The sequence below is a fragment of the Pogoniulus pusillus genome, chromosome 3, assembly GCF_015220805.1.
Source record: "Pogoniulus pusillus isolate bPogPus1 chromosome 3, bPogPus1.pri, whole genome shotgun sequence".
NCBI classification, from domain to species: domain Eukaryota; kingdom Metazoa; phylum Chordata; class Aves; order Piciformes; family Lybiidae; genus Pogoniulus; species Pogoniulus pusillus.
Genome location: NC_087266.1, coordinates 8,555,082 through 8,579,011, shown reverse-complemented (window position 1 = coordinate 8,579,011; position 23,930 = coordinate 8,555,082). Strand labels below are relative to the sequence as shown.

The 23,930-nt window shown below is 41.0% G+C and overlaps 1 protein-coding gene across 3 annotated transcripts in view; it reads left to right on the top strand.

Moving 5' to 3' along the window:
* The window catches only part of NOX4 (NADPH oxidase 4), a 121,900-nt gene that overhangs the window by 15,687 nt on the left and 82,283 nt on the right, over positions 1–23,930 (top strand). For 2 of the 3 annotated variants that reach the window (XM_064169752.1, XM_064169734.1), the window contains exons 6-11: positions 95–122; positions 4,465–4,537; positions 9,300–9,380; positions 14,070–14,298; positions 17,184–17,348; positions 18,195–18,257. In XM_064169752.1, the coding sequence (XP_064025822.1) occupies positions 95–122; positions 4,465–4,537; positions 9,300–9,380; positions 14,070–14,298; positions 17,184–17,348; positions 18,195–18,257 (639 nt within the window). The remainder of the gene's footprint in view (positions 1–94; positions 123–4,464; positions 4,538–9,299; positions 9,381–14,069; positions 14,299–17,183; positions 17,349–18,194; positions 18,258–23,930) is intronic. The other variant, XM_064169742.1, reaches the window with a different exon arrangement.

The following is a 23,930-nucleotide window of genomic DNA, read 5'->3' as shown; positions in this document are numbered from 1 at the left end:
GCTTTATGAGCTGTTTATCACTATTACATTACTCATATAGATATAGAATCATGTATTGGTTTTATTAATTATTTTCCCTGTCTTTTTTGTTCAGGACCCAAGGAAACTGCTTTTTGCTACTGGTAAGTCTGCTGCAAAACTGAATGAGAAAGTTTCCTGTTTCTCATCTTCACTCTCCAGACAAAACATTTTGATCCTGTGTTTGCTTTTCTTTCCTGTGTTTGCATATTCCATTTGTTGTATCTCAGCTAGGTCGAGATGTGTTATTTGTGTTAATATAACCTGAGTTTGCTTATCCAGTAGTCAGGAGGGAGGAGTTACATAAGCCCTGTGGTAGGATGAGCAGCATCTTCAAAGCTGTTGTACACATGAGTCAGTGGAAAATAATCAGTTTCAAACAGAGATGCTGCAATAATACTGAATCCAGACTTGTAAATGATCCAGTTTCTAGCAATAGGAACAATGAAAAACAGTGGTCTTATTGCTTCAGCTGGTTTATTCAAGAGTTGGTTTGACTTCAGAGCCATCTAGAAATCAGGCTTCAGTACTCATAAAGAATAAGTAAGGTGAAACATTTTTAGTGCAGGAATTCAGAAAGGAGCAACGTTTGGGTGAGGAGGGGTAGGCACAAGACTGAGCTGTAGTCCTTCACAAGCAGGTAAAGATGCTTTCTGATGTCATCTCTCTCTCTTTTACTTAGATCAAATGCATAAATGCCAGCTTGGTAGCATTTAGGACAAGGCCCAAAGGAAGGATTGGATTGGGTTGGGTTGGAAAGGACCCTCAAAAGTCATCTTGTCCAACCCCCTGCAGTGAGCAGGGACACCTCCTACTAGATCAGACTGCCCAGGGTTGCACGAAGTCTGATCTTGAGTATCTCCAGGGACACATCCCTGGGCAACCCGTTCCAGTGTTTTACCACTCTCATTGTAAAGAACTTCCTTCTTATGTCTAACCCAAATCTACCCTGCTTCAGTTAAAAACCATTGCCTCTCATCCTATTGCTACAAGCCCTTCTAAACAGTCCTTCCCCAGCCTTCCTGTAGGTTCCCTTAAGATGTTGAAATGTAGCTGTAACATTTCCCCAGAGCTTTCTCTTCTGCAGGCTAAACATCTCCTATTCTTTCAGCCTGTGTTCATAAGAGAGATGTTCCACCCCTTTGATCATCTTTGTGGTCCTCCTCCAGACCCACTCCAGTATGTCCATGTCTTTCTTTGTGTTGAGTGGCCCATAGTTGGAAACAGTAATTTAGGTGAGTCCTCATCTGAGCAGAATGACAGAAACACCTCTCTTGACCTCCTGGCCACACTTTTTTGATGCAGCCCAGGATGAGACTGGCCTTCTGAGCACATTGTTGTGAAAAGCAGTGATTCCAAGTCACCTTCAATTTATAATTACTTCGATCCCTAGGCTAACAAATGGCAATTAGCATTTATATTTTGTGCTGTGGATGTGGCCAAAGAGAGAGCAGTATTTTACTGCACCAGGAACTGTGCAATTATTCCCCCAAAATGGTCTCTTCCCAGCAGATTTTTGTTTTTAAGGCAGTGAAGAGAAGTAATAAGGAACTTGGAGGATTTATAGTGTGATAGCTTTTCATATAATCAGGAAAGAACCTTCTTGTGTGAGTGTAGCTGTGGGAGGAACAAGCATTCAAGATTATAGTGGAGGAGGAGAGAAGCAGGGACAGGGGAAGCGGAAATACTAAAAATGCACAGATTAATTGGGGCAAGGTTGTAATTGGGGCAAGGTTGTGAGTGATTTCATTTTACAGTTTGATCAAGAAGAGAAGTGAAGAATTGGGTTTAAAGGTGACCTGTGGCTTGAGAGACAGTGTAGGAAGCTGGATCAAGTGCTGTACTGCAATTAGACTGCAAGGATTTGTGTCAGAGGGGAAACTGATTGCGTAGTACATATCAAACCAGATTAAGGAAGAAAAATGAAGGAGGCAAGGAAAAGAATGCACAATTTTACTGCAACTGTTTTTAGTCCTAACTGAATGGGCAAAATTTTCTTTGGGAGTTCTTGGCAAAACTCTCATTGATTGTAGGACAAGGGTTTGTCCTACAGGAGAGTTTTGGAATGTATCAGATTTTGAGTATTGGACTTTGCAACAAGTGGACGTTGAGAAGTTTATTAAAAAGATTGGAAATTCTCTCTTTATTGCTAAAGAATCTAAAATCATAGTGGAATTGGAATGGGCTGCCCAGGAAGGTGGTGGAGTTGCTGTCCCTGCAGGTGTTCAAGAAAAGCCTGGTTGAGGCACTTAGTGCCATGGTCTAGTTGATTGGCCAGGGCTGGGTGCTAGGTTGGACTGGATGATCTGGAGGTCTTTTCCAACCTGGTTGATTCTATAATCAACTATTACAAAAAATACTAGCTTACTCTTACCAATAGGACATAAATCTGTAAAAAACACCAGACCAATATAATCTGTGGTTTTGCCATTTATGTCTATGAAAGCTGTTTGACACACTTTGTTATGACACTAAACCAGCAGTTAATTTGTTTTGTGCTTGGTCCTTAGCCTGACTGGCTTTGTTTAAAACCAAGCATAAATGTTAGAGAGGTATTAGAGACTATGCTTAACAACTGTCATTCTTCAGTTAGTAAGAAGTTTTGATGTAATGATTCATGTATTTTAGGTTCTTAATTCTTAATTCAGATTCTTAATTGCTGGGATGGCAATTCTGAAGATAAGGTGCTATGAAAAAGTGGTAATTTTGGATGAGGTTTTCCTAATCTGCCTTTAGACTGGTGACTTGCAGTATTTATGGTTAGGAGTCTAGTTCAGGATAGAATCATAGAATCAACCAGGTTGGAAGAGACCTCCAAGATCATCCAGTCATGCTGTAGAAATACCTCTTTGTCTTCTTTGAATTAAAAAAGACATGAGGATGGACTAGTTCTGATAGGAGTGTGCATCTGAGCAGATGAGTCCAATACTTAATTTTTTTTTAACCATTTTTTCTCAAATGTGGATTACTCTTACAGGCCTTGCTTGATCTGCAACAATTTCAAGCATGATACAGTACCATGGAGAGTAATTTCAGACTTTCTCATTCCAGTGTGAAATGGATTGGCAAACAATTGTAGTGACAGCTTGCATGGAGATTGATTTGCTTGAAGTTCTGTCCCTGACTAGGTTTTTAATTGCTGTGTTCAATAAAGCTTAGGGTCTGGAATAAAAAAGAGATATTGAAATGTGTATATTCAGTCTTGCAAATAGACAGGATTTGATCTTGGTTACCTGCTTAGAGACAAATGTAAGCAAATCAGTTAAGTTTGCAGACAACTCCAAGTTGGGAGCAAGTGTTGATCTGTTAGAGGGTAGGAAGGCTCTGCAGAGGGACCTGGCCAGGCTGGACAGATTGGCACGATCCAATGCCATGAGTCTGAACAAGTCCAAGTGCCGAGTTCAGTGGTTTGGCTGCAACAACCACAAGCAGCACTACAGGCTGGGGACAGAATATCTGGAGAGCAGCTAGGTAGAGAGGGACCAAGGGGTACTGCTTGACAGCAACTGAACATGAGCCAGCAGTGTGGCCAAGTGGCCAAGGCGGCTGGTGGCATCCTGGCCTGTATCAGGAATAGTGTGACCAGCATGACCAGGGAAGTCATTCTGCCCCTGTATTCAGCACTGGTTAGGCCACACCTTGAGAACTGTGTCCAGTTCTGGGCCACTCAATTTAAGGAATATGTTGAGGTGCTGGAACATGTCCAGAGAAGGACAACAAGGCTGATGAGGGGGCTACAAAGAGAGACTAAGGGAGCTGGGGTTGTTCAGCCTGTAGAAGTGGAGGCTCAGGAGTGACCTCATTGCTGTCTACAACTACCTGAAAGGAGGTTGTAGCTGGGTGGAGGTTGGTGTCTTCTTCCAGACATCCACTGACAGAACAAGAGGACACAGTCTCAACAAGTACCAGGGCAGGTTTAGGCTGGATGTTAGGAAGAAGTTCTTCACAGAAAAAGTGATTTGCCTTTGGAATGGGCTGCCTGGGGAGGTGGTGGAGTCACTATCCCTGGAAGTGTTTAACAGGAGGCTGGATGAGGCATTTAGTGCCATGGTTTTGTTACTTAGAAGGGTTAGGTGATAGGTTGGACTCGATGACCTCAGAGTCTGTGAAATGATTACAGGAGTAAAGGGTAATAGTAAGCTAGTGATGCATGATGAGTTACAAGGAAAAGGGCATTTTTTTCTGGGAAGGTGGAAAATAAGACAACAGCTCTTCTTTCCTATCTTAGTTCAAGACAAGGATCGTTTTCAAGAGATAGTGTCTTCAGTAGAATCATAGAATCAGCCAAGTTCGAAGAGACCTCCAAGATAATCCAGTCCAACCCATCATATAGTTTGATTGATTCATGATTTGTCTGTCTGATTAACTTCCACTGTCTTAAAGGTTCACAGGAGAGAAGTATAGTTTTTCACAGTTCAAATGCAAGCTATCTTGTGTCCATTTTAGTTCCAGGTCTGACTGGAGTCATTATGGTGTTAGTATTATTCCTGATGTGTACAGCTTCTACGTATGCTATCAGGTAAGACATAATCCTATCATTATGCTGAAAAATGCCATTTGAGTAATCATATTCTCATACTGATTAGAAGGAATGAAGAGTAAATGTCATATGAGGCAAGAAGTATTTAAATGAGTGTTAAAAATACCAGCTGTCTTGCCCTATTTTTTTCTTTTTAACCTATCTTGCAGCTAAATTAGCACAGAGAATTTTGTATTCCAAAAGTGACAAAACCTGATTAAATTGGTTTCAGAGAAAAAAAAATATGTTTGAAGACTGTGCTTAGCTAGAAGCCTAGAACTTCAAAAATTCAAATAAACTCCAGTAAACTAAAGCATATGGAATGTTCTGCTTGATGCAAAAATTAAGTCTGTCTGAAGTAAAATAAGATTATATCTTTCTCTGAATTATTTTCATCAATTAATTGTAACAGACTGCAAAAATCCTTCAACAAAGGATTCGTTGCAAAGATGGAAACCAAAACAGAACTTGGCTACATAAGTACAGAATGTTAGTTTGGGTTTTTTTGGTCTTAAAGCTCTGCTTCTGGTTGTCAGATACAGTCTTTTTAATGTTTATTATCATTCAAAACAGCAAGGCAGTGTTGGCTCAGATTGGTTGCTGGGATTTCTAAGTGTTTGGTCCTCTAACCAGTCACATTCTGCCTTGATGTTATTGAATATGTATTGTAGGACATTTGAGTGACCAGTGCCTTGGAGGATCTCACTCAGCATTGCAGTCTTTTTAAGGCTTGGATTCTGTAGTCAAACCATATAAAAACGCCTTAGTTTTTCTAGCAGTCTCTGATGAATTCAAAGACTGGTTATGTAAATACATCATCTCATTTCATCAAACACTGGATAATACTTTCATTCCCTGTTTTCAAACATTAATGGTGCTGATGTGTGCTAGATATGTGGTTTTGAACTCTCTGGAGCTAATCTCTTTCCTGAGTAGCAATGTTATCAAGCACCCATGCAGGAAATTATTCAGCAAATATTTGTGCATTTCTTGTAGCCAAAGATGCTTCCAGGGTTGAGGCCTTTGTGAGGCACTGTTGACTGCAGAAGTGCAGGGTAAGGCATGTCAGACATGGCTGCACATTAGGTAGTCCACATGGATGGCTCTACTTGCAAAAGAAAGCCAGTTTGGGCAAGATGGAAAAATAAAGCAATTACATCACTGTGCAGCAGTGAGCCAGAACAAAGTCCTGTTTTCTCCAGGGCCATGATAAATAAATAAATAAATAAAAGAACAGCATTTATAGACTGGAAACTTAGGAAAATATGTCTAGTTTTAAATGTATTATTGGGGGTAATAATGGTGAGGTTCATGCAACAAAGATTTACAGCTTCTGAATGTCTGTGCTCATTATTTCCTTCTTTGATTATTGTAAGTGCAAATGCTTTTCCATCTTTCTTCCACCTAGCTAACAGAACCAAAGCCCTTAAGAGATCTGCATCTTCTGGTACTCTAGCAACAATTCTGAGTTAGAAATATTATCCTGGCTTCTCCCTCAGACATATAGCTCAAGCTTGTCCTTATTGTCTGTTGTCCTAAGGAACTGAGTTTCTGCATGCATCTTTCTGTCCCTTTTCAAACTCTTTCCCTGTGGATTTTCATGTGCCTTATGATGGCTAAGCTCAGACTGTAGTCTTAGGGGAATTAATTGCAAGTGTTCACTGCCTGTCAGAAGCTGGGCTTTAAAAAAAAAGTATATCAGAGAGTATTGTACTCTCTTGGATTTCAGCCTTAATCTTTCACACTGATCTGCTTAATCATTTTTTCCTTCATCTGTTCTTCCTGAATTGTTTTCTATGCATGATTATCCTGCTAGTTTCATGGCTTTACTTGTTTGGTGAACTGTATGGATAGGTATTGGGAGGATTGAATTAGCTGCTAATGTTTTAGAAGGGGAAAGAGTATGGTTAGAATTTTTTTTGCCATGTCATACCTGAGAATTAGACAAACATTTTTAATCAGTAGTTCTTGTTTGGGTTTGTTTTATTTTATTTTGGAAGGGTTATGCATTTCTTAGAAGCTGCAATGTCCTGTGAATAAAGTTGACATTTCTGCCAACTTTCAAATTCATGTTTTTTAAGAGTATTGCCATTGATCACAATATTTTGGAAACCAGAAATATAAAGGAACATTAAAATATAAGCTTCTTCAATGCCATCTCTTTTTTGTAACCAAATATTTCGGTCTTCAATTTCATCTTCTAATTTCATATATATCTATATCTTCTTTTTCAAAACTAGCTGTAACAGAATTAAAAGTATTTCTTTTTAAAGCATGGTAATCTTCCCTTACATTTCCTAGCACTCTTGCAAATCTTCACCTGAAAAATTCTCAAGTAGGTTAGCCACAATTAAAATTAAATACTCAACTTGTTCTGAAATCTTCAAGACATTACAGTCTTAAGAAATGCATTCATTTGGTGAATAATGCCTACTTTAAGACCTAACAAGAAAGTAAAGAGAGCAAACATTCTGAAGAACTATACAAATATATATGTAACAGTAGGAAGATTACTGAATGTGCTAGAATACTTTTCTTACCTGTAGGACACACTGTTTAAGAAGAATACGGGTAAGAAACACAACATTTAAAACATTGAAAGTATGCTTCATGGCAAGAGGTTCAAGGATATTCATACCTTTAATTAAAGGAAGTGGAGGACAGACTGAATGAGTTAGGGCTGTTCAGTCTGGAGGAGGCTTCAAGTTGGGGAGGGACTTTTTAGGCTATCAGGGAATGACAGGACTAGGGGGAATGGAGCAAAGATGTAGATGGGTAGGTTCAGGCTGGAGGTGAGGAGTAAGTTGTTCAGCATGAGAGTGGTGAGAGCCTGGAATGGGTTTCCCACGGAGGTGGTTGAGGCCCCATTGCTGGAGGTGTTTAAGGGCAGTCTGGATGAGGCTGTGGCCAGCCTGATCTAGGGTAGGGTGTCCCTGTCCATGGCAGGGGGGTTGGAACTAGATGATCCTTGTGGTCCCTTCCAACCCAGACTGATTCTGTGATTCTAAGTTGGGAGAACTTGATTACATTTATGGGAACTTCTTACGAGTGAGGAACCAGAATTTAAGGGCAGTGGGATGTGCAGGAATGCTGATAGAAGGATGAAATGTTTTAATTGGTTGAAAGTTGACATTTAGACATAGACAAGAAGTGTACAGTAATTTTAATCAGCAATAATCTGTTGTTGAAAACAAGACATGAGAAGCTGGAATCAACTTTCCATCACTGGAGTTTTGCAATATTTCCTTATTCTGGCAAAAAGTGCTCCAGATTGAGTGAAAATGAATTCATTGTGCAACATTTGATATTTTAGTGAGGTACCAGATTAAACCAGAGCTTCAAGACCTGTTTTGCATCTGGGGGTAAATGCTATTTTCTTTGTGCCTTCCCATTGTGCTTCCACTCCCCACACCCTCATCTTTTGCTTTCATCTTACTGATGTTCACTCCCACAACTCCTTACAGAAGCAGCGACTGCATGGAAATGTATACAGGGGAGTGGGTAGTTAGAAGTGGATTGAGCATCCTCAAGGAGGAAAAACTGTTAGCTGAATAAGGGAAAAGAATGGCTTAGTGAAGAGGGCTGTTCAGAATCCTTTGCTGTTGTTGAGCTTCTTAGAACTTTCCTTGCTTGGATTTCTCTTTTTTTGGTGGACCTCAGATTGCCAAATTTATTTTTTCTGTCTTGAGAAAGACAAGAGCTAAGTCCTGTATTAGAAACAAATACAGTGCACATTTCAGATGTATGGAGACAAGGGTAGCTGGCTGTTTATGTAAGTGGGGAAAAAATCTGAAGACAGTTACCTATGGCAGAGAAGCAGCTTCTTAAACTATGTTCTCAGAGCTTTTTGTTTATTACTTGTTTTGGCTTATGAGTAGGAGTTGGATTTTGGGTTTTGGAAGGGGCTCTCCTACCGTGCTGTGTAGTGTGAGGGGTGTGTTTGTGTGCTATGAAGTAGAATATTTTTATAACCATTTGGTTGTTGTTGTTTTTTTGGTGACTGTTTTACTCAAGAGAAAAACAAACTTAACAGAAAACAGCTCCAGATGGGTTTTTTCTTAGGTAATGTGAAAAGAATCAAGACCAAACGGCTTGCTGATGAAGTCCTCTTTTCCCCTTCATTTCTCCTGATCCTTGCAGTGGTAATGTTGTTCTTGCTCTTGCCATGGCCACCAGTCCTAGAGCTTCACTGTATACGTCCTCCTGCCCCAAAAATTCTCCTACCTGTCCTCTTGTTGATTCCTCGTTCTGAGTCCCATTTCTCCTGTTTCCTTCCACTTTATACCCTCACAAGTTTCTTTTACCTTTCCCACCAGCCCTTCTGCTGCTGTCTAAGCTGCCTGTTTGTATATTCTGCTAGTAGTGACATGTTAAACATTGCAGCCCTATACTGGGGTAGGGAGGCACTCTCTGTAAAGGGGTTGACTTTTGTGCCTGGAGACTGGGGAACTATTCTAGCTATAAAGATCTGATTGGAACTAAGTAGGACATATGAAAGTAGTGACTTTTCCTAATTTAGGAAGAGTTCTTCATCTGGCTGTGTACTCCTATGTTCTTCACCTCTTTCTAGCTTTTTGACTGTGTGCCAGTCACCTGTTCTCAACATTTAATTGCACACTGTGCCTGTAGGAATGCAAACTGGGCTTAGAATATTCTACATGACTGAGTGGCATATAATGATGTCCGGTGTGCACAGATCTGCTGTTGATTAGCAGATTCCATCTGAGTGAAACAGCATTAAACCATGGTTTATTCTTTTCAGGGTTTCAAACTATGACATCTTCTGGTACACACACAACCTTTTCTTTGTCTTCTATATGCTGCTGATGCTGCATGTTTCTGGGTAAGTAGATGGAAAACACTGTACCTGTTCCTGAAGGAGAACCATAAAGAGCAGATCTCTTGATTATTGCCTTTCCTGAGCTTGCTTGTACATAATGGGCCAACTTCTTGACAAGATGCTACCCTCTTCAGCTTTTCAACAGGAGTTTGTTTCAATACAGTTCACATTGCAGCCTGAAGAATTGTGTATCACTACAGCCAGCTAGCAGAAACTTCTTCACTTCCAAGCTTGTTCTTTGTCCATCTTACCAGTTTCTAGGGGTAGATCAAGAATGTGTTATCATTTCTTTTCTGTCCTTGCTTACTTGGCTGCTTAGAGGAGAATGTGAAGCAAACTTGCTCTTCCCTTTCTCTTTCCTTTCTACCTTCCATTTTGACTAGTAAAGGAAGGGAAGGAACAACCTTTCCCAGCTTCAGTCTTTCCTATTCCTATGATACAAAAATGTCTGGGCTTTTTCTTGTTTTCACAAACATCAGACTGGTGTTCATGTGTTATGAATCTGATGGTCAGGTCTCTGTCAGGCACAAACAAAGACAACTCTACCACAGAGTAAAGCAGCTTCCACAAGTGACATGGTGTGACAGTCTGGTCCATTAACAACTCTGGAGTTTCCTTTGTGGATGTAAGTGCAGAGATTGGTATAGGGAAGGGAAAGTGTATTTGAACAAAGTTTATTTCTTCATGTTGCCAAACATCTATAGAAACACAGGGTGCTGGAACGTCTGCGCAACACTGAGCACTGCTGCTTAAAGCAAACAGTCAAACATAATTAGGCCTAGCAAGATCATGGTAGGAATATACTGTTGAAAAAACACAAATGCAGCTTGAGATGTGCTAACTGAAATAATGAGCTAAAAACAATTTAAATTCCTGAATGCAATTCCAGTTCTCTGTGGCTTTTTTTCCCCCTTTGCTGTGGCATAGGTCATGTCACTAGCTGGGGAAGATAGATCTAACCTATTCTCTCTATCCCAGGACATGATCAACTTCTCAGTAATTCTTGACAAGTGTTTGCCTAGCTTCTTGAAAATACCTGGTGACTTATATCCTTTAACCTCCCCAGGCAACCCATTCCAGTGATTCTTTGGAGTATTTTCCATGTCCATTGTGATTCATCTCCTTCACCGTATTGTCCTTTGTCCATTGCATTCCTAACTTTGTTGCCACTTCTTCACGAGGGAGGAATTCTAGTTGAAGTTTGCAAACCAAGACTGCAGTACATTAAACAGGCATCTTCTTGTACACCAGCCTCCTTAGTATTGAATTGGAAAGTCATTCAGTGTGAATCTAAAAGAACTGTCAGTTAGAAGTGGGAGAAAAATGAGTCATGGAGAGTGGGAGTCAGTTCAAATTTAAAAGATCCCTAAATGTAGGTTTCTAGATGTTTTCTAAATGTCTTTCCTCCACTATAGCCTGTTGAGTTCTAATAAGTACGGTCAATGGAGCTTCAGGGATGCTTCAACTAACCTGCTGCTGCAAAGATTGATTGCATTGATTCATTTCTGGGCTCCATTGGAGATTTAGAAAATCTCTTCTGAGATTAAAGGAAGCTTAGATATCCGCATTATGTGATCAAATGACTCCTGCATGACATGTGTTTGAGATCTGCAGGTGCATGGGCAGTTACTCTACAGAACAAGACAACTTCTGTGTCTGAACTGTGAGAGAAGATTGGGTGAAGATTTACCTGTATCAGGAGTCTCTCCTTTGAGAACTCCCTGTATTCATGGACACTTAGAATCATAGAATCATAGAATCAACCAGGTTGGAAGAGACTCCAAGATCATTCAGTCCAACCTATCCATCAGCCCTATCCAGTCAACCATGGCACCGAGTGCCTCATCCAGTCCTTTCCTGAAGAACTCAAGGGAGAGTGCCTCCACCACCTCCCTGGGCAGCCCATTCCAATGGCAAATCACTCTCTGTGAAGAACTTCCTCCTAACATCCAGCCTATACCTACCCCGGCACATCTTGAGACTGTGTCCCCTTGTTCTGTTGCTGGTTGCCTGTTTTGTTTCAAACTATTATGTTCCTATGTAATCCTTATCTTCATGGTAACCAAGCACTTTTTAGCAACATATTCTCAGGAGAATCTTGTAGGGAAATATCTTTAAAGACTTTCCCTGCTCTTACTCTTCTTGCAACCTGACTTTCAAATATTTTAATGGCTTAAGACCTGGAGCCTATCTGCTTTAGTTCATCTGTATTTTATGTCACTAAAAGCAACAACAGAAATAGTTTGTGTAAAATAGAAGCTTGATGTTTCTAGTACCAATATAAGCAGCTAAGAAACGTGGAAAACATCTGGAGCCAGTTCCTCAGCTGATCCAAATTTGGTATTACTGTGGAGTTAAATGGGTTATGCTGGTCCTTGTGAACTGAGAATAAGGCCTTTGTGCTGTCACACACATTACTCAGGGATTTATCTTCCAAAGGGTGAAAATTGTTAAGATTCCACCCACATATTGAACTTCAGCAGACCCCTCAAGCAACTCACCTTGAGCTGTGCAGCAAATGGATGATAAGAAGATGGGAACAGAGCAATTCTCTAAAAAAAAACACTTAAAACCATTAACCTCTATCTTACCATCACAAAAATCTCAAGAAATGGTAATAAATGTTTTCCAGTTCTAGCTAGAAGTGAGTATTTTCTCTGTTTTGGGGATGGGAAGTTGGGACTCAAGTTGATATATATATACCCATTCATCCCTGCCTGCTGTGCTGCTCAGCCTATAGGACACTTTTCATATGGGAGAGACCCTTTTTGTCTCCCTTTTTTGTTTGCTAGAGATGTCTGCCTCCTGCTTACTGGCATAGTTATTTGGTACAAGACTCAAATACAAAAAACCACAGTGGTTTTTTGTATTTGAGTGTTGTACCAAATAACTATGAGGATGTCACTGTGGTTTTTTGTATTTGAGTGTTGTACCAAATAACTATGAGGATGTCACTGTGTTTTTTTGTATTTGAGTGTTGTACCAAATAACTATGAGAATGTCTCTTGGGCTCCTAAAGAGCTGTACAGAACTCAAGCCTTTCTGGGAACTGATCTTGGATGTATAAAACAATTTGCCTTTCCTTGACAGCTTTAGAAATAGAAGTCATTGCAGTCGCTGTTAACTGGTAGTTTTGTCATCCCAGCTTGCCACACAATTAGCATGTTTATAATAGTTTAAACAAATAGAGATGAGTGGAGGGGATGCTCATGTCTTCAGTACAGCTATTCATATCTCAAGGAAAAGTTTCAGTCCTCTTTTGGGTCGTTCTGAGAACAGAGAAGTTGTGGGAGCAGCTGGCAGGCATGCACACAAGGTTGACTGGAGAAATATCTCATGTGGTGTGACTTCCAGCTATATCCATCAGTCACCATAATATTCATGGAGCAGGGAACCAGCATAATGCCAGGGATATCTGTCACTTTGCAAATATGCAGCGACCAACAGTGATGCCAGATGCATGCAACAGACAAAATCAGGCAGTTAATAGAGAGGGAAGTGTGGGTGTAGGCACACAAGCACTTCCCAAGTGATTCTCCCAGGGCTGGATGTGGAGTTTATAGTCAGCAGGTTTAACTTCCAAGCTGTGCAGTATTCACTGTGGGAAGCTTGTTACTAGCTGTCAGGACAGCATTTCAGTGGGGAAGATTGCCAGTAGCCTGTTGGAGCCCATTTAGGTTGGGAATATTGCAGATGTCCTATTTCTCTCTCCTCTGGTGAATTAAACTCTGTCACCTCTGCTGCTGTGTGTGTATGTTAGAGCACATGTCCTTGTGTTTGATTGTATTCTTGAGAGGAGCCTTTACAATGTGGCCTAGTGCTCAGGGGTTGGGTGTCATCTGGCATTGTGTCAGTGTGCCTTATGCCTCACCCAACACCATCCTATACAGCTGTCATTGAGACATTTTTGTGTTCTTAAAATACTCCTTGTGGATTCACTGTCACCAAATCCATATTTGGAGGCAATTTTGAGGAATTTTATTACTAATATTGCAGGTTTTTCCCTGGGTTTGATGATTAATTCATGTGTTGAGATATCCCAGAATGTCTCAGCTTTCCACTTTCTAGTTTCTAGCTGAAACTGCAAAGTTCTCAGCTTGTTTTACTATAAATTTAGCTTAAAAAAGAAGTGTGGACCCCACAAAATATTTTACCAGGTTCCTTGGCTATCATGCAGGACTTGTATTTTTTCCTTCTAACAAAATGATACTCAAAGGAGCAAATTACACTGTTGTGTGCAAACCTGATAAACACCAAGTAGTGGGAACATTCCTGCAGTCTGTGATTTGGCAACCTGGGCCTCTTCTGCTGCAGACTGCCTTAAAAAACAGAGCTTGCTGACTGTAGGGAGGATGAGTGAAAACAGCCTGGGTGTGATTGAACTGGAAATATGATTATTTTTTTTTTCCAAGGCTTCCACAATAACTTTTCCCTTTCAAGCAGTATTAAGCTTGAGGCTGTTCAGTAGGGGAGTGCTAAGTGAGCTGGAAAAGTTAAACCTTGCCTCTAGTGGCAGAGGTCTCTATTGTTGGAAAGCTTCAATCTCAATGAAAGTCCTGAAAGCAAACAGAATGAAAAAACTCTTATGAAGATGAGCCTCATGACTGCTTTGTAAAACCCTCTCCAAATTAAGATAAGTTGCTTGGTTTTGACTGTTGCTTCAATATCTTTTCTATTTTTCTTTTTATATAGTGGAGTGCTCAAGTACCAGACCAATTTAAATGAACACCCTCCTGGTTGCATTAATCCTAACAAAACACTCCAGCAGAATATGACAGTGCCAAAGGCTTTTGAAGATCTGCTTCCTGACTATACTACTGAGCCTTTCCCAGAGGACTTACCAGTACCAGAACCCTTTGCACGAAATAGCTTTATGAGAATTTGTTCTGAGGAACCCAAGTTCCAGTCACACTTCCCAGAGGTCTGTATGATCCGACATTTCAGGTATTAAAAGCCATGCCAAGTCTTTCAGTCAGCCATAACCACTAATTATTGCTTTTCCAGACCAAATGCTTTAATAATGGAAAATATTATTAAAACCTTTTCAGCCATTCAAAGATTTGATGGGGGAAAAGCAATCTGTATTAAACCCTGAACTGCATTATAATGTGGTGCATAGAACAGGGTGGAAAAATGTCAAGAGATTGGCTGTGATGTTCTTGTTTATATGACATGATAAGTGATGTATTGGTCTTGCTATAAATGTGTCTTTAAATTACAGTGTAGAACTCAAGAGCAAACATTTGTATGACATAATCATAAGGTCCTTCTGTAAGCGTTGTGTGGCAGTAATTAATTGAAATAATCAAACACCATTTGTTCTCTCTTGTACCATGTGGATGCAAGTTTTAATACTGCTTTCTGGGTTGCAATTGATTGTGGTTTGGCCTGTTGTTTGCAGACAGGGTTATTTTATATGCGACATGGGTAAATGAGTATGACAACAGTCAGAATGGAGAAGCCTTTCCTGATTTTCTGTTACCCTTTAGTTTCTTTATGTTTTGTGGCAGCAACATTTTCTTCATCCAGACTTTCTCTCTTCTTTTGAGTAAAGATGAGCTGGGCTGTACAGAGGAAATTTGGGAACAGGGAGTTTACAAGTCCAAGGTGCACCATTCGAGATGTTCCCATAGCCGACCTCAGGAATTTCTCTTTATTAGTACAGCTGTTTTCTGTAGAACACATAGATGCCTCACTCGCTGCTTGTGGAACCTATTTTGCTATGGAAACAGCCAATTCTACACTGAAGTCCTCCAGCAAAGTTCTTTGGATTTGTGTTTTGTTGTGGTCACACTTCTGAATTAGAAGTGTTGGTGTATATCTGGCTGTGATGGTTTGGGTGTACCCCACCCCCCCACACTTTAGAAATACCCAACTAGACTCAGTCGGCTCTGGGAATATAAATGAAGCTATTTATTTACAGCTAGCACAATATACAAGCAAATATTTACAGTACATACAGTTGTATACAGAAATAGACAAGGTAAAAGGTAATACAGAAACACGACTCCCCTCCCAGAAACCTGAGTCCCCAGGAGGGGCTCTCAACCACCCCTGCACCTTCCCCCTGCCCCTCTCAACCTTACCCCAGTCCTAAAGAAGAATAGAGGTTCAGCCAAGAGGTCATGAAGCAAAGGTGGGTTAGTCCAAATGGAAGGTGAGGTTAGGGAGATGCAGCTCAGTCAGAGCCCAGCCAGAGAGTGCAGCAAAAATGGCGAGAGTGTTATCTAATGTTTACTTTCTTCTTCAGCAAGACTCTGAGGGGAGTAGACATCACCATTGTTTTCCTTTCACAGCCTATGATCTAGTTCTTCTCACCAAAACATTCTACCCTGCTTCAAATTAGCACACTGGCTCTGTATGACCTACAGAACATCAGAAGTCTTCTGGAGGCCATAAGATGCCTACTTTAGAGCCATTTATTGGGAAAGAAGAGCTATTAAAAGAAATGGCCACTCAATGTCCTCTAGCAATTAGTACCATTATTTAGTTCTGTTTTGGTTTTGGAAGTGTTTTATGCACATAGTAATACCAAATGGAGAAAAAAAAATAGCGTTAAGTCTTGTGAGCTGCCAAAGGTGCTTGCAAGTTGCAGGAGATGCTGATGTGTGACTTAGAAAACCGGGAATGGATTAGGATGAGAGGCACTTCAATGCTATGGCTTGAATGACTGAGCAATATGGAATTTGTAGTTAGCTCTGCCATAAGCTGTCATAATTGACTCTTAGGATGTGATTTAGCAGAACAGCTGCAAATGTCTGCATCTGAGGTAGTCACCTATGGCTTTGCATACACTCAGTGCAGAGGGCATTGTTTGTCTAGCATACGCATCTTCTGCAGGGGCAAACGAGTCATGGTTCAAGAGTGCCCATTTCTCTCCCTTGTCTCTGATTTTACACTAGTTTAATATAAGCATGAATTCTATAGCACAAGAATGCTTCTTATGTTTTTCTGCCTGTATCTGAGATCACAGTATCTCAGTATTATTAGGATTGGAAGAGACCTCACAGATCATCAACTCCAGCTCTTTACCACAGAGCTCAAGGCTAGACCATGGCACCAAGTGCCACGTCCAATCCTGCCTTGAACAGCTCCAGGGACGGTGACTCCACCACCTCCCCGGGCAGCCCATTCCAGTGTCCAATGACTCTCTCAGTGAAGAACTTTCTCCTCTCCTTGAGCCTAAATCTCCCCTGGCAAGATGATTGAAAGAAGATAATAGTCAAATACTAGTGTAAGCCAGGATCTTTCCAAAAAAAGGTTAACCAGTTTTGTGGTGCTCTGATCTATTAGACTTTGAAACAGGATGTCTTCTGTGTCATTTGCTGCTGAATTCAGTTTTCATGTAGCTATATGAACCTAGAGTAACATGGTTGCAAAGGAGGTCATTAGCATTATGTTCTTCATGGGGTTGGTGATTGAAATTTGTTGTGCTTGTCGGCGATGCTGCCAGTTAGGTTGATTAAGCTTCCATAATGCACTTAATTTGTCACTATATTCCCCTCTCTATCTAATAGGGACTGGAGGCTGTCCTTGCCCCTTCTCTTGCCATTAATATATTTATAGGAACATTTTTTATTCTCTTTAACAGCAGTGGCCAGCCTAAGTTCTAAATGGGCTTTTGCCTCTCTAATCTTTTTCCTACAAGACCTAGCACTATCCTTTAACTCTTAGGTGCAGAGGTTGCTTATGAACAAAACACTGTGTCACAGTGGTAGATGTGAAATGAAGTTTTGCAGGCACTTGTGTAGTTTTGAAATCAGAAAACTTAAAATGAAAAGTAACATAGCTCTTTTCTTTCAACAGACGTGGTTTTGGATTTCTGGACCACTCTGCTTGTACTGTGTAGAAAGGCTGTACCGCTACATCCGCAGCAATAAGCCAGTCACAATAACTTCAGCGATAAGCCATCCCTGCGATGTCCTCGAAGTAAGGATGGTGAAAGATGATTTCAAAGCAAGGCCTGGTCAGGTGAGTTGGTGTGCTCCTAAAAAGATCTTTGCTGTTCATAGAGTCATAGAATCATAGAATCAACCAGGTTGGAAGAGACCTCCAAGGTCATCCAGGCCAACCTAGTACCCAGCCCTAGCCAGTCAACTAGACCATGGCACTAAGTGCCTCAGCCAGGCTTTTCTTGAACATCTCCAGGGACGGCAACTCCACCACCTCCCTGGGCAGCCCATTCCAATGGCAGATCACTCTCTCTGCCAACAACTTCCTCCTAACATCTAGTCCATACCTCCTCTGGCACAACTTGAGACTTGTCTCCTTGTTATGTTGCTGGTTGCCTATGAGAAGAGACCAAACCCCACCTGGCTACAATCTCCCTTTCAGCTAGGTGTAGACAGCAATGAGATCACCCCTGAGCCCCCTTTTCTCCAGGCTAAACAACCCCCAGCTCCCTCAGCCTCTCCTCATAGGGTTTGTGTTCCAGGCCCCTCACCAGCTTTGTTGCCCTTCTCTGGACATGTTCCAGCACCTCCACATCTCTCTTGAATTGAGGGGCCCAGAACTGGACACAGTACTCAAGGTGTGGCCTGACCAGTGCTGAGTACAGGGGCAGAATAACCTCCCTTGCCCTACTGGCCACACTGTTCCTGATCCAGGCCAGGATGCCACTGGCTCTCTTGGCCGCCTGGGCACACTGCTGCCTCATGTTCAGCTACTATCTACCAGTACCCCCAGGTCCCTTTCCTCCTGGCTGCTCTCCAGCCACTCTGTCGGGATGACTTTCACTTTGTGTGTGCTGGCCTGTCATTGAGTGTTTTGAGTGCATCTTTTGTATAATTTCAATTTCTCTGGCTGATTTTATTTCAGTATGTCATTCTGCACTGTCCAAGAGTGTCTGCATTGGAAAGCCATCCATTCACCCTTACAATGGTAAGAAATATGTTTAGTGTTTTTTGTTTGTTGTGTATTTTTTTTCCTGTACTTTCCTTATTGTTTATATTGGGTAAGCAAAAAGCAAATGGTCTATGTTTCCTACAAGCTGAAAATTCCCTCCAGAAGAGCTTATGTTTCATTTATGAGTGTAGCAATGAATATGAAATGGCATGATTATTATGTATGACAGTACTCAATATTTATTTAATTTTCTCTACTGCTGAGAAAATGATAATGGGAACTGTTTTCAGTCTTCCATAAGTGAAACCCAGTAATAAATAAATAAATAAATAACATCATTGCAATCTCGATCATTGTTTCATAAAAGAGGGTTTTTTGACCTCTTTTTATAGACTTTAAAAAAAGCTTGAGCACATCTTTCTTATGCAGTGAAAAGACATTCCTGCAATTGCCTTTTCAAAGGTTATAAAAGTTGAAAGAAGTTTCTAAAATAGTCTTCTGTTTTATTTTTATGTTAAGAGATATATCAGTGACTTAGTGATACACCAGTGAAGTCATACAGCATCAAGATTACTACTTACTTACTCAGCTCAGTTGATTTAGAATGAGATCTGGAATCCCTGGAAACAAACTGGAATAAAGTGAACTTATGTATAAGCAGACCTGAAGTTTTCCAGAAGTGATTAATACAGAGGTCTGGGAGATGCTATCAAAAAATTACTGTACTGCACTGAATGTCAGTACCAAAAAGCAGAGCCCAAGTTTGCGTATTAGTGGCAGCATTTTCCTTCAAAAGACAATAAAGGCTTTATGATTGTTCTTCTTCAAGTAGACCAGGGAGATTAAATATTCACATTTGATTCTTTTCCTTGGACATCAGTCCAAAGACACTTCATCCTCACTGAATTGTACCTAGTGCTGTGGAACAGCTGAGATATTTTACCTGAGATTCAGGTCCTGTCTACTTCCAGTTCTTTGGTTTTGTGAAGTGGTTTGTTTTATTCTATTTCTCTGCATGCAGAGCTAGGAGGCAAGTAATGTCAAAGGGAAACCCACACTAAAGTCCATCCAAAATAGATTTTGTGCTGTAAATCTGGAAATGAATCTCAGTTAAGGAAAGCTTCTTCTGCCTCAGCTTGGTGAGGCAATATTGGCACCTGCTTAGCCTGATTTTTGTGAAGTTTTCCTGGCTGTGCACTTGACCAGTAGAAAATGAAAGTGATTTGTCAACTCCAATAGGCAATTTTTAAGGCTTTCATCTGTACAGTGCTATCTTAGATATGCAATGCTGAAAAAAATCTATTCATTGAGTATAATGGAATGGTGGATGACTTTTTTTTTTTTTTGTGCAGAATGATTTGGTCAATATTTATGGGGTTTTTTTATTTGTTTAGTGATTAAAAGATAAATTTGAGTAATTTAGCATAAGTCTCAGTTTTCTCTTTACACATATTTGGCTCTAGTCTGGCTATATTTAGTAATGTTGTACCTCTTCTATATCAGTGGACACATCTTAAGTAAAAATTATTTTTGAAACATTATGTTCTTAATTTCTGACTGTCCATCTCAGTTGAAATTAAAATAGCAGTAGCAATTTGATCACCAGTAATAATTGTAGTTTGGAAACTAAGGGTCTCTTATAAAGATTTAACTCTTCCTATATCAGGACACTGCTAAAACAATGGATCTTGTGATTCTAATTTCCAGAAATGAGGTTATCAAAGACTATTAGGCTTGGTTCAGTAGTTGGTCTTTTCTAGCAAAACTTTTTATTTAGCAGAATCATAGAGTCACAGAAACATTCAGGTTGGAAAAGACCCTCAGGATCACCAAGTGCAACCGGCATCCCTACTTTACAATATTCACCCTAAACCATATCCCCAGGCACCATATCCAAACAATTTTTAAACACATCCACAGTTGGTGAGGAAACAACCTCCCTGGGCAGCCCATTGCAATACCTGACCACTCTTTTTTGTTCCTAATGTCCAGTTTAAACCTACCCAGTCACAGCTTGAGGCCGTTCCCTTTTGTTCTATCACTGGTTATCTCTGAGAAGAGACCAGCATCAGCCTCTCCACAATATCGTTTCAGGTAGCTGTAGACAGCACTGAGGTCTCCCCTCAGCCTCCTCTTTTTCAAACTCAACAGCCCCAGGTCCTTCAGTTGACCTTCATAAGTTTTATTCTTCAGGCCCTTCACCATCTTCACTGCCCTCCTCTGCACTTGCTCCAGCACCTCCACATCCCTCTTGTAATGAGGTGCCCAAAACTGAACACAATACTCAAGGTGTGACCAGAGGACAATCACCTCCTTACTCCTGCTGAACACAGCATTTCTAATACAAGCCAGGGTGCCTTCTCTGCCACCTAGGCACACTGCTTGCTTTTGCTATGATGAGAATTTTTATCAGAAAAGAAGCTGCTGATATGGGCCCACTGGATTAGATTTTAGGCTGAGATGTTTTATTGAATTCAAGCTCTTTGTATTAGTTGAGGATTTCATGCAGCATTGAAATGGCATACTATAAGACTGCATGATGAAAAACTACTTTCACAGGAAGACTTCTAGATCTAAGAGCCATGGAAAATAGATCTCTTGTCAGTCAGAATTTCCTTAATAAATATAAATAACTCACTTATATTCAGATAGCATGAAACATATATTCCTATGTCATTCTAGCTGAGAAATTACAGCTTGTGTAATTTTTACAGTCATGTAGTGAATATGTAAGATTAGAACTAGCAATTTCCACTCATGCACATTGCATTATGTCTTTAAGTATGCAATACTAGACCAGGAAATTTCTGTTCATGCTCAGTGCTTTTCATTTTAAAGTACAGTGATATCCCTCAGCATAACAGCATATCCTTCAAGATTGCAGACTTATTTTAAGTCTCACAAGATATGAAATTAGTGCTGAGTTACTGAGCTTCATTTTTATTGCCACAAACATATTTCAGTAGAACATCAGCTGTGCTGGAGAAATGCTGTTACTGGGTAAATGGCTGTTTAACAGCATAACAAGGATTTGAAAAGTGTAGGTTTATGACTATCTTTTTGCCCAGCCCAAGCAGGGAACAGTCGTTTCCACATGTCTTCCTAGGTCATAGAACATGCCTTGGGCTGCTGGCCTTCCTTAGAAAGTTGTTTTTTTTTGTTGTTTAATGTGATGCCAGACATGGGACTGTGCTTATAGAGTGTGTAGGAAACAGCTTAACTCAATATTTGTTCTGTTCCCATCTGACCTATTTGTAGGTCAAGCAAGCTGGAACACCACTGCTGCTTCTTTTGTTGGATCATGATAATCCCTAGGTTATTTATCTCAGGTAGGTGCTCAAAGCCACATCAAATGCAGCATGAGGAGTGAATACTGGAAGTGCAGTGCAGCAGTGATGGCAGCACTAGAGGAAAGACTGTGACCATCTTCCTGATGCTGTTGGCCTGCTTTAGAATCAGGATAATTTGGGCTGAAAGGGACTGTGAAAGGTCATATAGTCCAATGCCCTCTGCAAAGAGCAGGGACACCTTCAACTAGAAAAGGTTGCTCACTCACAGCCCCTTCCAACCTAACCTTGAATGTTTCCAGGGATGGGGCTTCTACCATCTCTCTAGGCAATTTGTTCCAGTGTTTCAGCATTCTCATTGTAAAAAAACCTCTTCTTTATTTCTAGCCCATGTCTGTCTTTTTGTTTAAAACCATTACCTCATGTCCTGTTGAAACAGACCCTAGTATAAAAAGCCTGTTCCCAGGCTCTACATGAAGTCCTTCTCTGAGCCCACGAAGCATCTCTCTCTGCCTGGAGTATGCTTCATAACCAAGAAGTGACCAGTTCAGACATATCTTTATGCTCTAAGCAAGGGCTGTAAGCAAAATTGGGAAGGAAGGTGTGAGTCAATGTGAAGAGTCATAGAGCTATTTTACTAGTCCCTCCCCTTTTCTAGGTTGTGTAATATTTACAGTTTAGCTCAGTCTCTTACATAATGCTGAGGTGGAGGAAAACACTGGGAGGTTGTGTAAAGGGCATGAACCCACTCCCATTGCACTCTGGCAGAGCTCCCACCAGAAGCTCCAGCCACAGGGAGCTCTGAATCTTAACCAAGTCAACATAGAGGTAGATACTGTTTAGAAATGTGTGCAGTGGTTTGTTTTTCTTTTCCTTTTTGGCAGTTGAAAGTGTTATTCCCCCTGCTGGTGAAAAGAATGAGCCAAGTCATTGATGCAAAATGTGCTCGATAATTTGGAGACCAATGTCCACGTTGCTCTGAATTCACAGCTGGCACTCTGGCCTCTTTGCTAACCTGTGACCTGGCCCTTCTGTCAAGGTCTGTGTCACAGAATCACAGAATGGTTGAGATTGAAGGGAACCTCTAGAGGATGGAGACTCCACAACCTCCATGGGTAATCTATTTCAGTGCTTAGTCACTCTCATAGTAAAAAGGTGTTTCCTGATGTTTAGAAGGAACCTTCTATGTTTGCAGTTTGTACTCACTGCCTCTTGTCCTGCCATTGAGGCAGCACTGAAAAGAGCCTGGCTACATTCTTTTTGCACACTACATTGATAGAGTCCCCTTGATCCTTCTCCAGGCTTAATAGTCCCCATTCTCTAAGTCTTTAATCACAGGAGGTGTGAGTCCTTAGTCATTTTCATGGCCCTTGGATGGACTCTGCTTGAGCATTCGTAGAATCATGGAATTATTTGGGTTGAAAGGGGCCTTGATGTTCATCTAGTTACAACCCCCTTATTATGGGTAGGGACACCCTCCCATTAGACCAGATTGCTCAAGGCCTCATTCTATGTGGCTTATTCTTACTTCCATTCTTGACAGATTCTCATTTTTCCAAGTAAGTCCAGGAGCATCCTTCTCTTCTGTGCTGGCCTCCCAGTACTCTTGTCTGCCTTCTTCTTGAGATGCATTGCTCCTGGACTTGGAGGAGATGGTCCATGAATATTGACCAGCTTTCTTGGGCCCCTCTGTCCTCCATAGCTTTATCCCATGACACTCTGCCAAACAGATCCTTCAAGAGGATAAAGTCTGCTCTCTTGAAATCCAGAGTAGTGAGCTTGCTTCACATCCTCTTTGCCTTGAGGATTTTGTCATTCCATGCTTGCTGTTGCCAAGGCTGCCCTTAAGTTTAACATCCCTCACCAACTCCTCCTTATTGGTGAGGAAAAGGTCCAGAGTAGCACCTTTTCATGTGGGTTCTTTTACCATTTGGAGGAGGAAAGTATTATCAATGCACTCCAGGAGCCTCTGAGATTGTTGGTGCCTCTCAGATTGCTGATTTCACCCATGTGGGTGAAATCTTCCATGAAGACCAGGGCTTAAGAACACAAAGCTGCTCCTATCTATTTATAGAGAATCTCATTCACTCAGTCTTCTTGGTCATGTGGCCTGTAGCAGACTCCCTCTATGGTGTCCCTTTCCCTTGCCTGCTGTTTAGTCCTCACTCATAAACTGTCTATCCCCGAGTGTAGCTCCATCATCTCCAGTTGATCCTTAATGTAGAGGGCAACACTCCATCCTCTTCTTCCCTGTCTGTCTTTCCTGAAGCGTTTATGCTACCTAATCCTATGCTGCAGACATGAGACCATGTCTCAGTAATACCCATAACATCATAGCCCTGCAGTCATGCACATGTCTTCATCTCTTCTTGCTTGTTCCCCATGTTCTGTGTGTTAGCGGAGAGGCATTTAACTTGAGCCA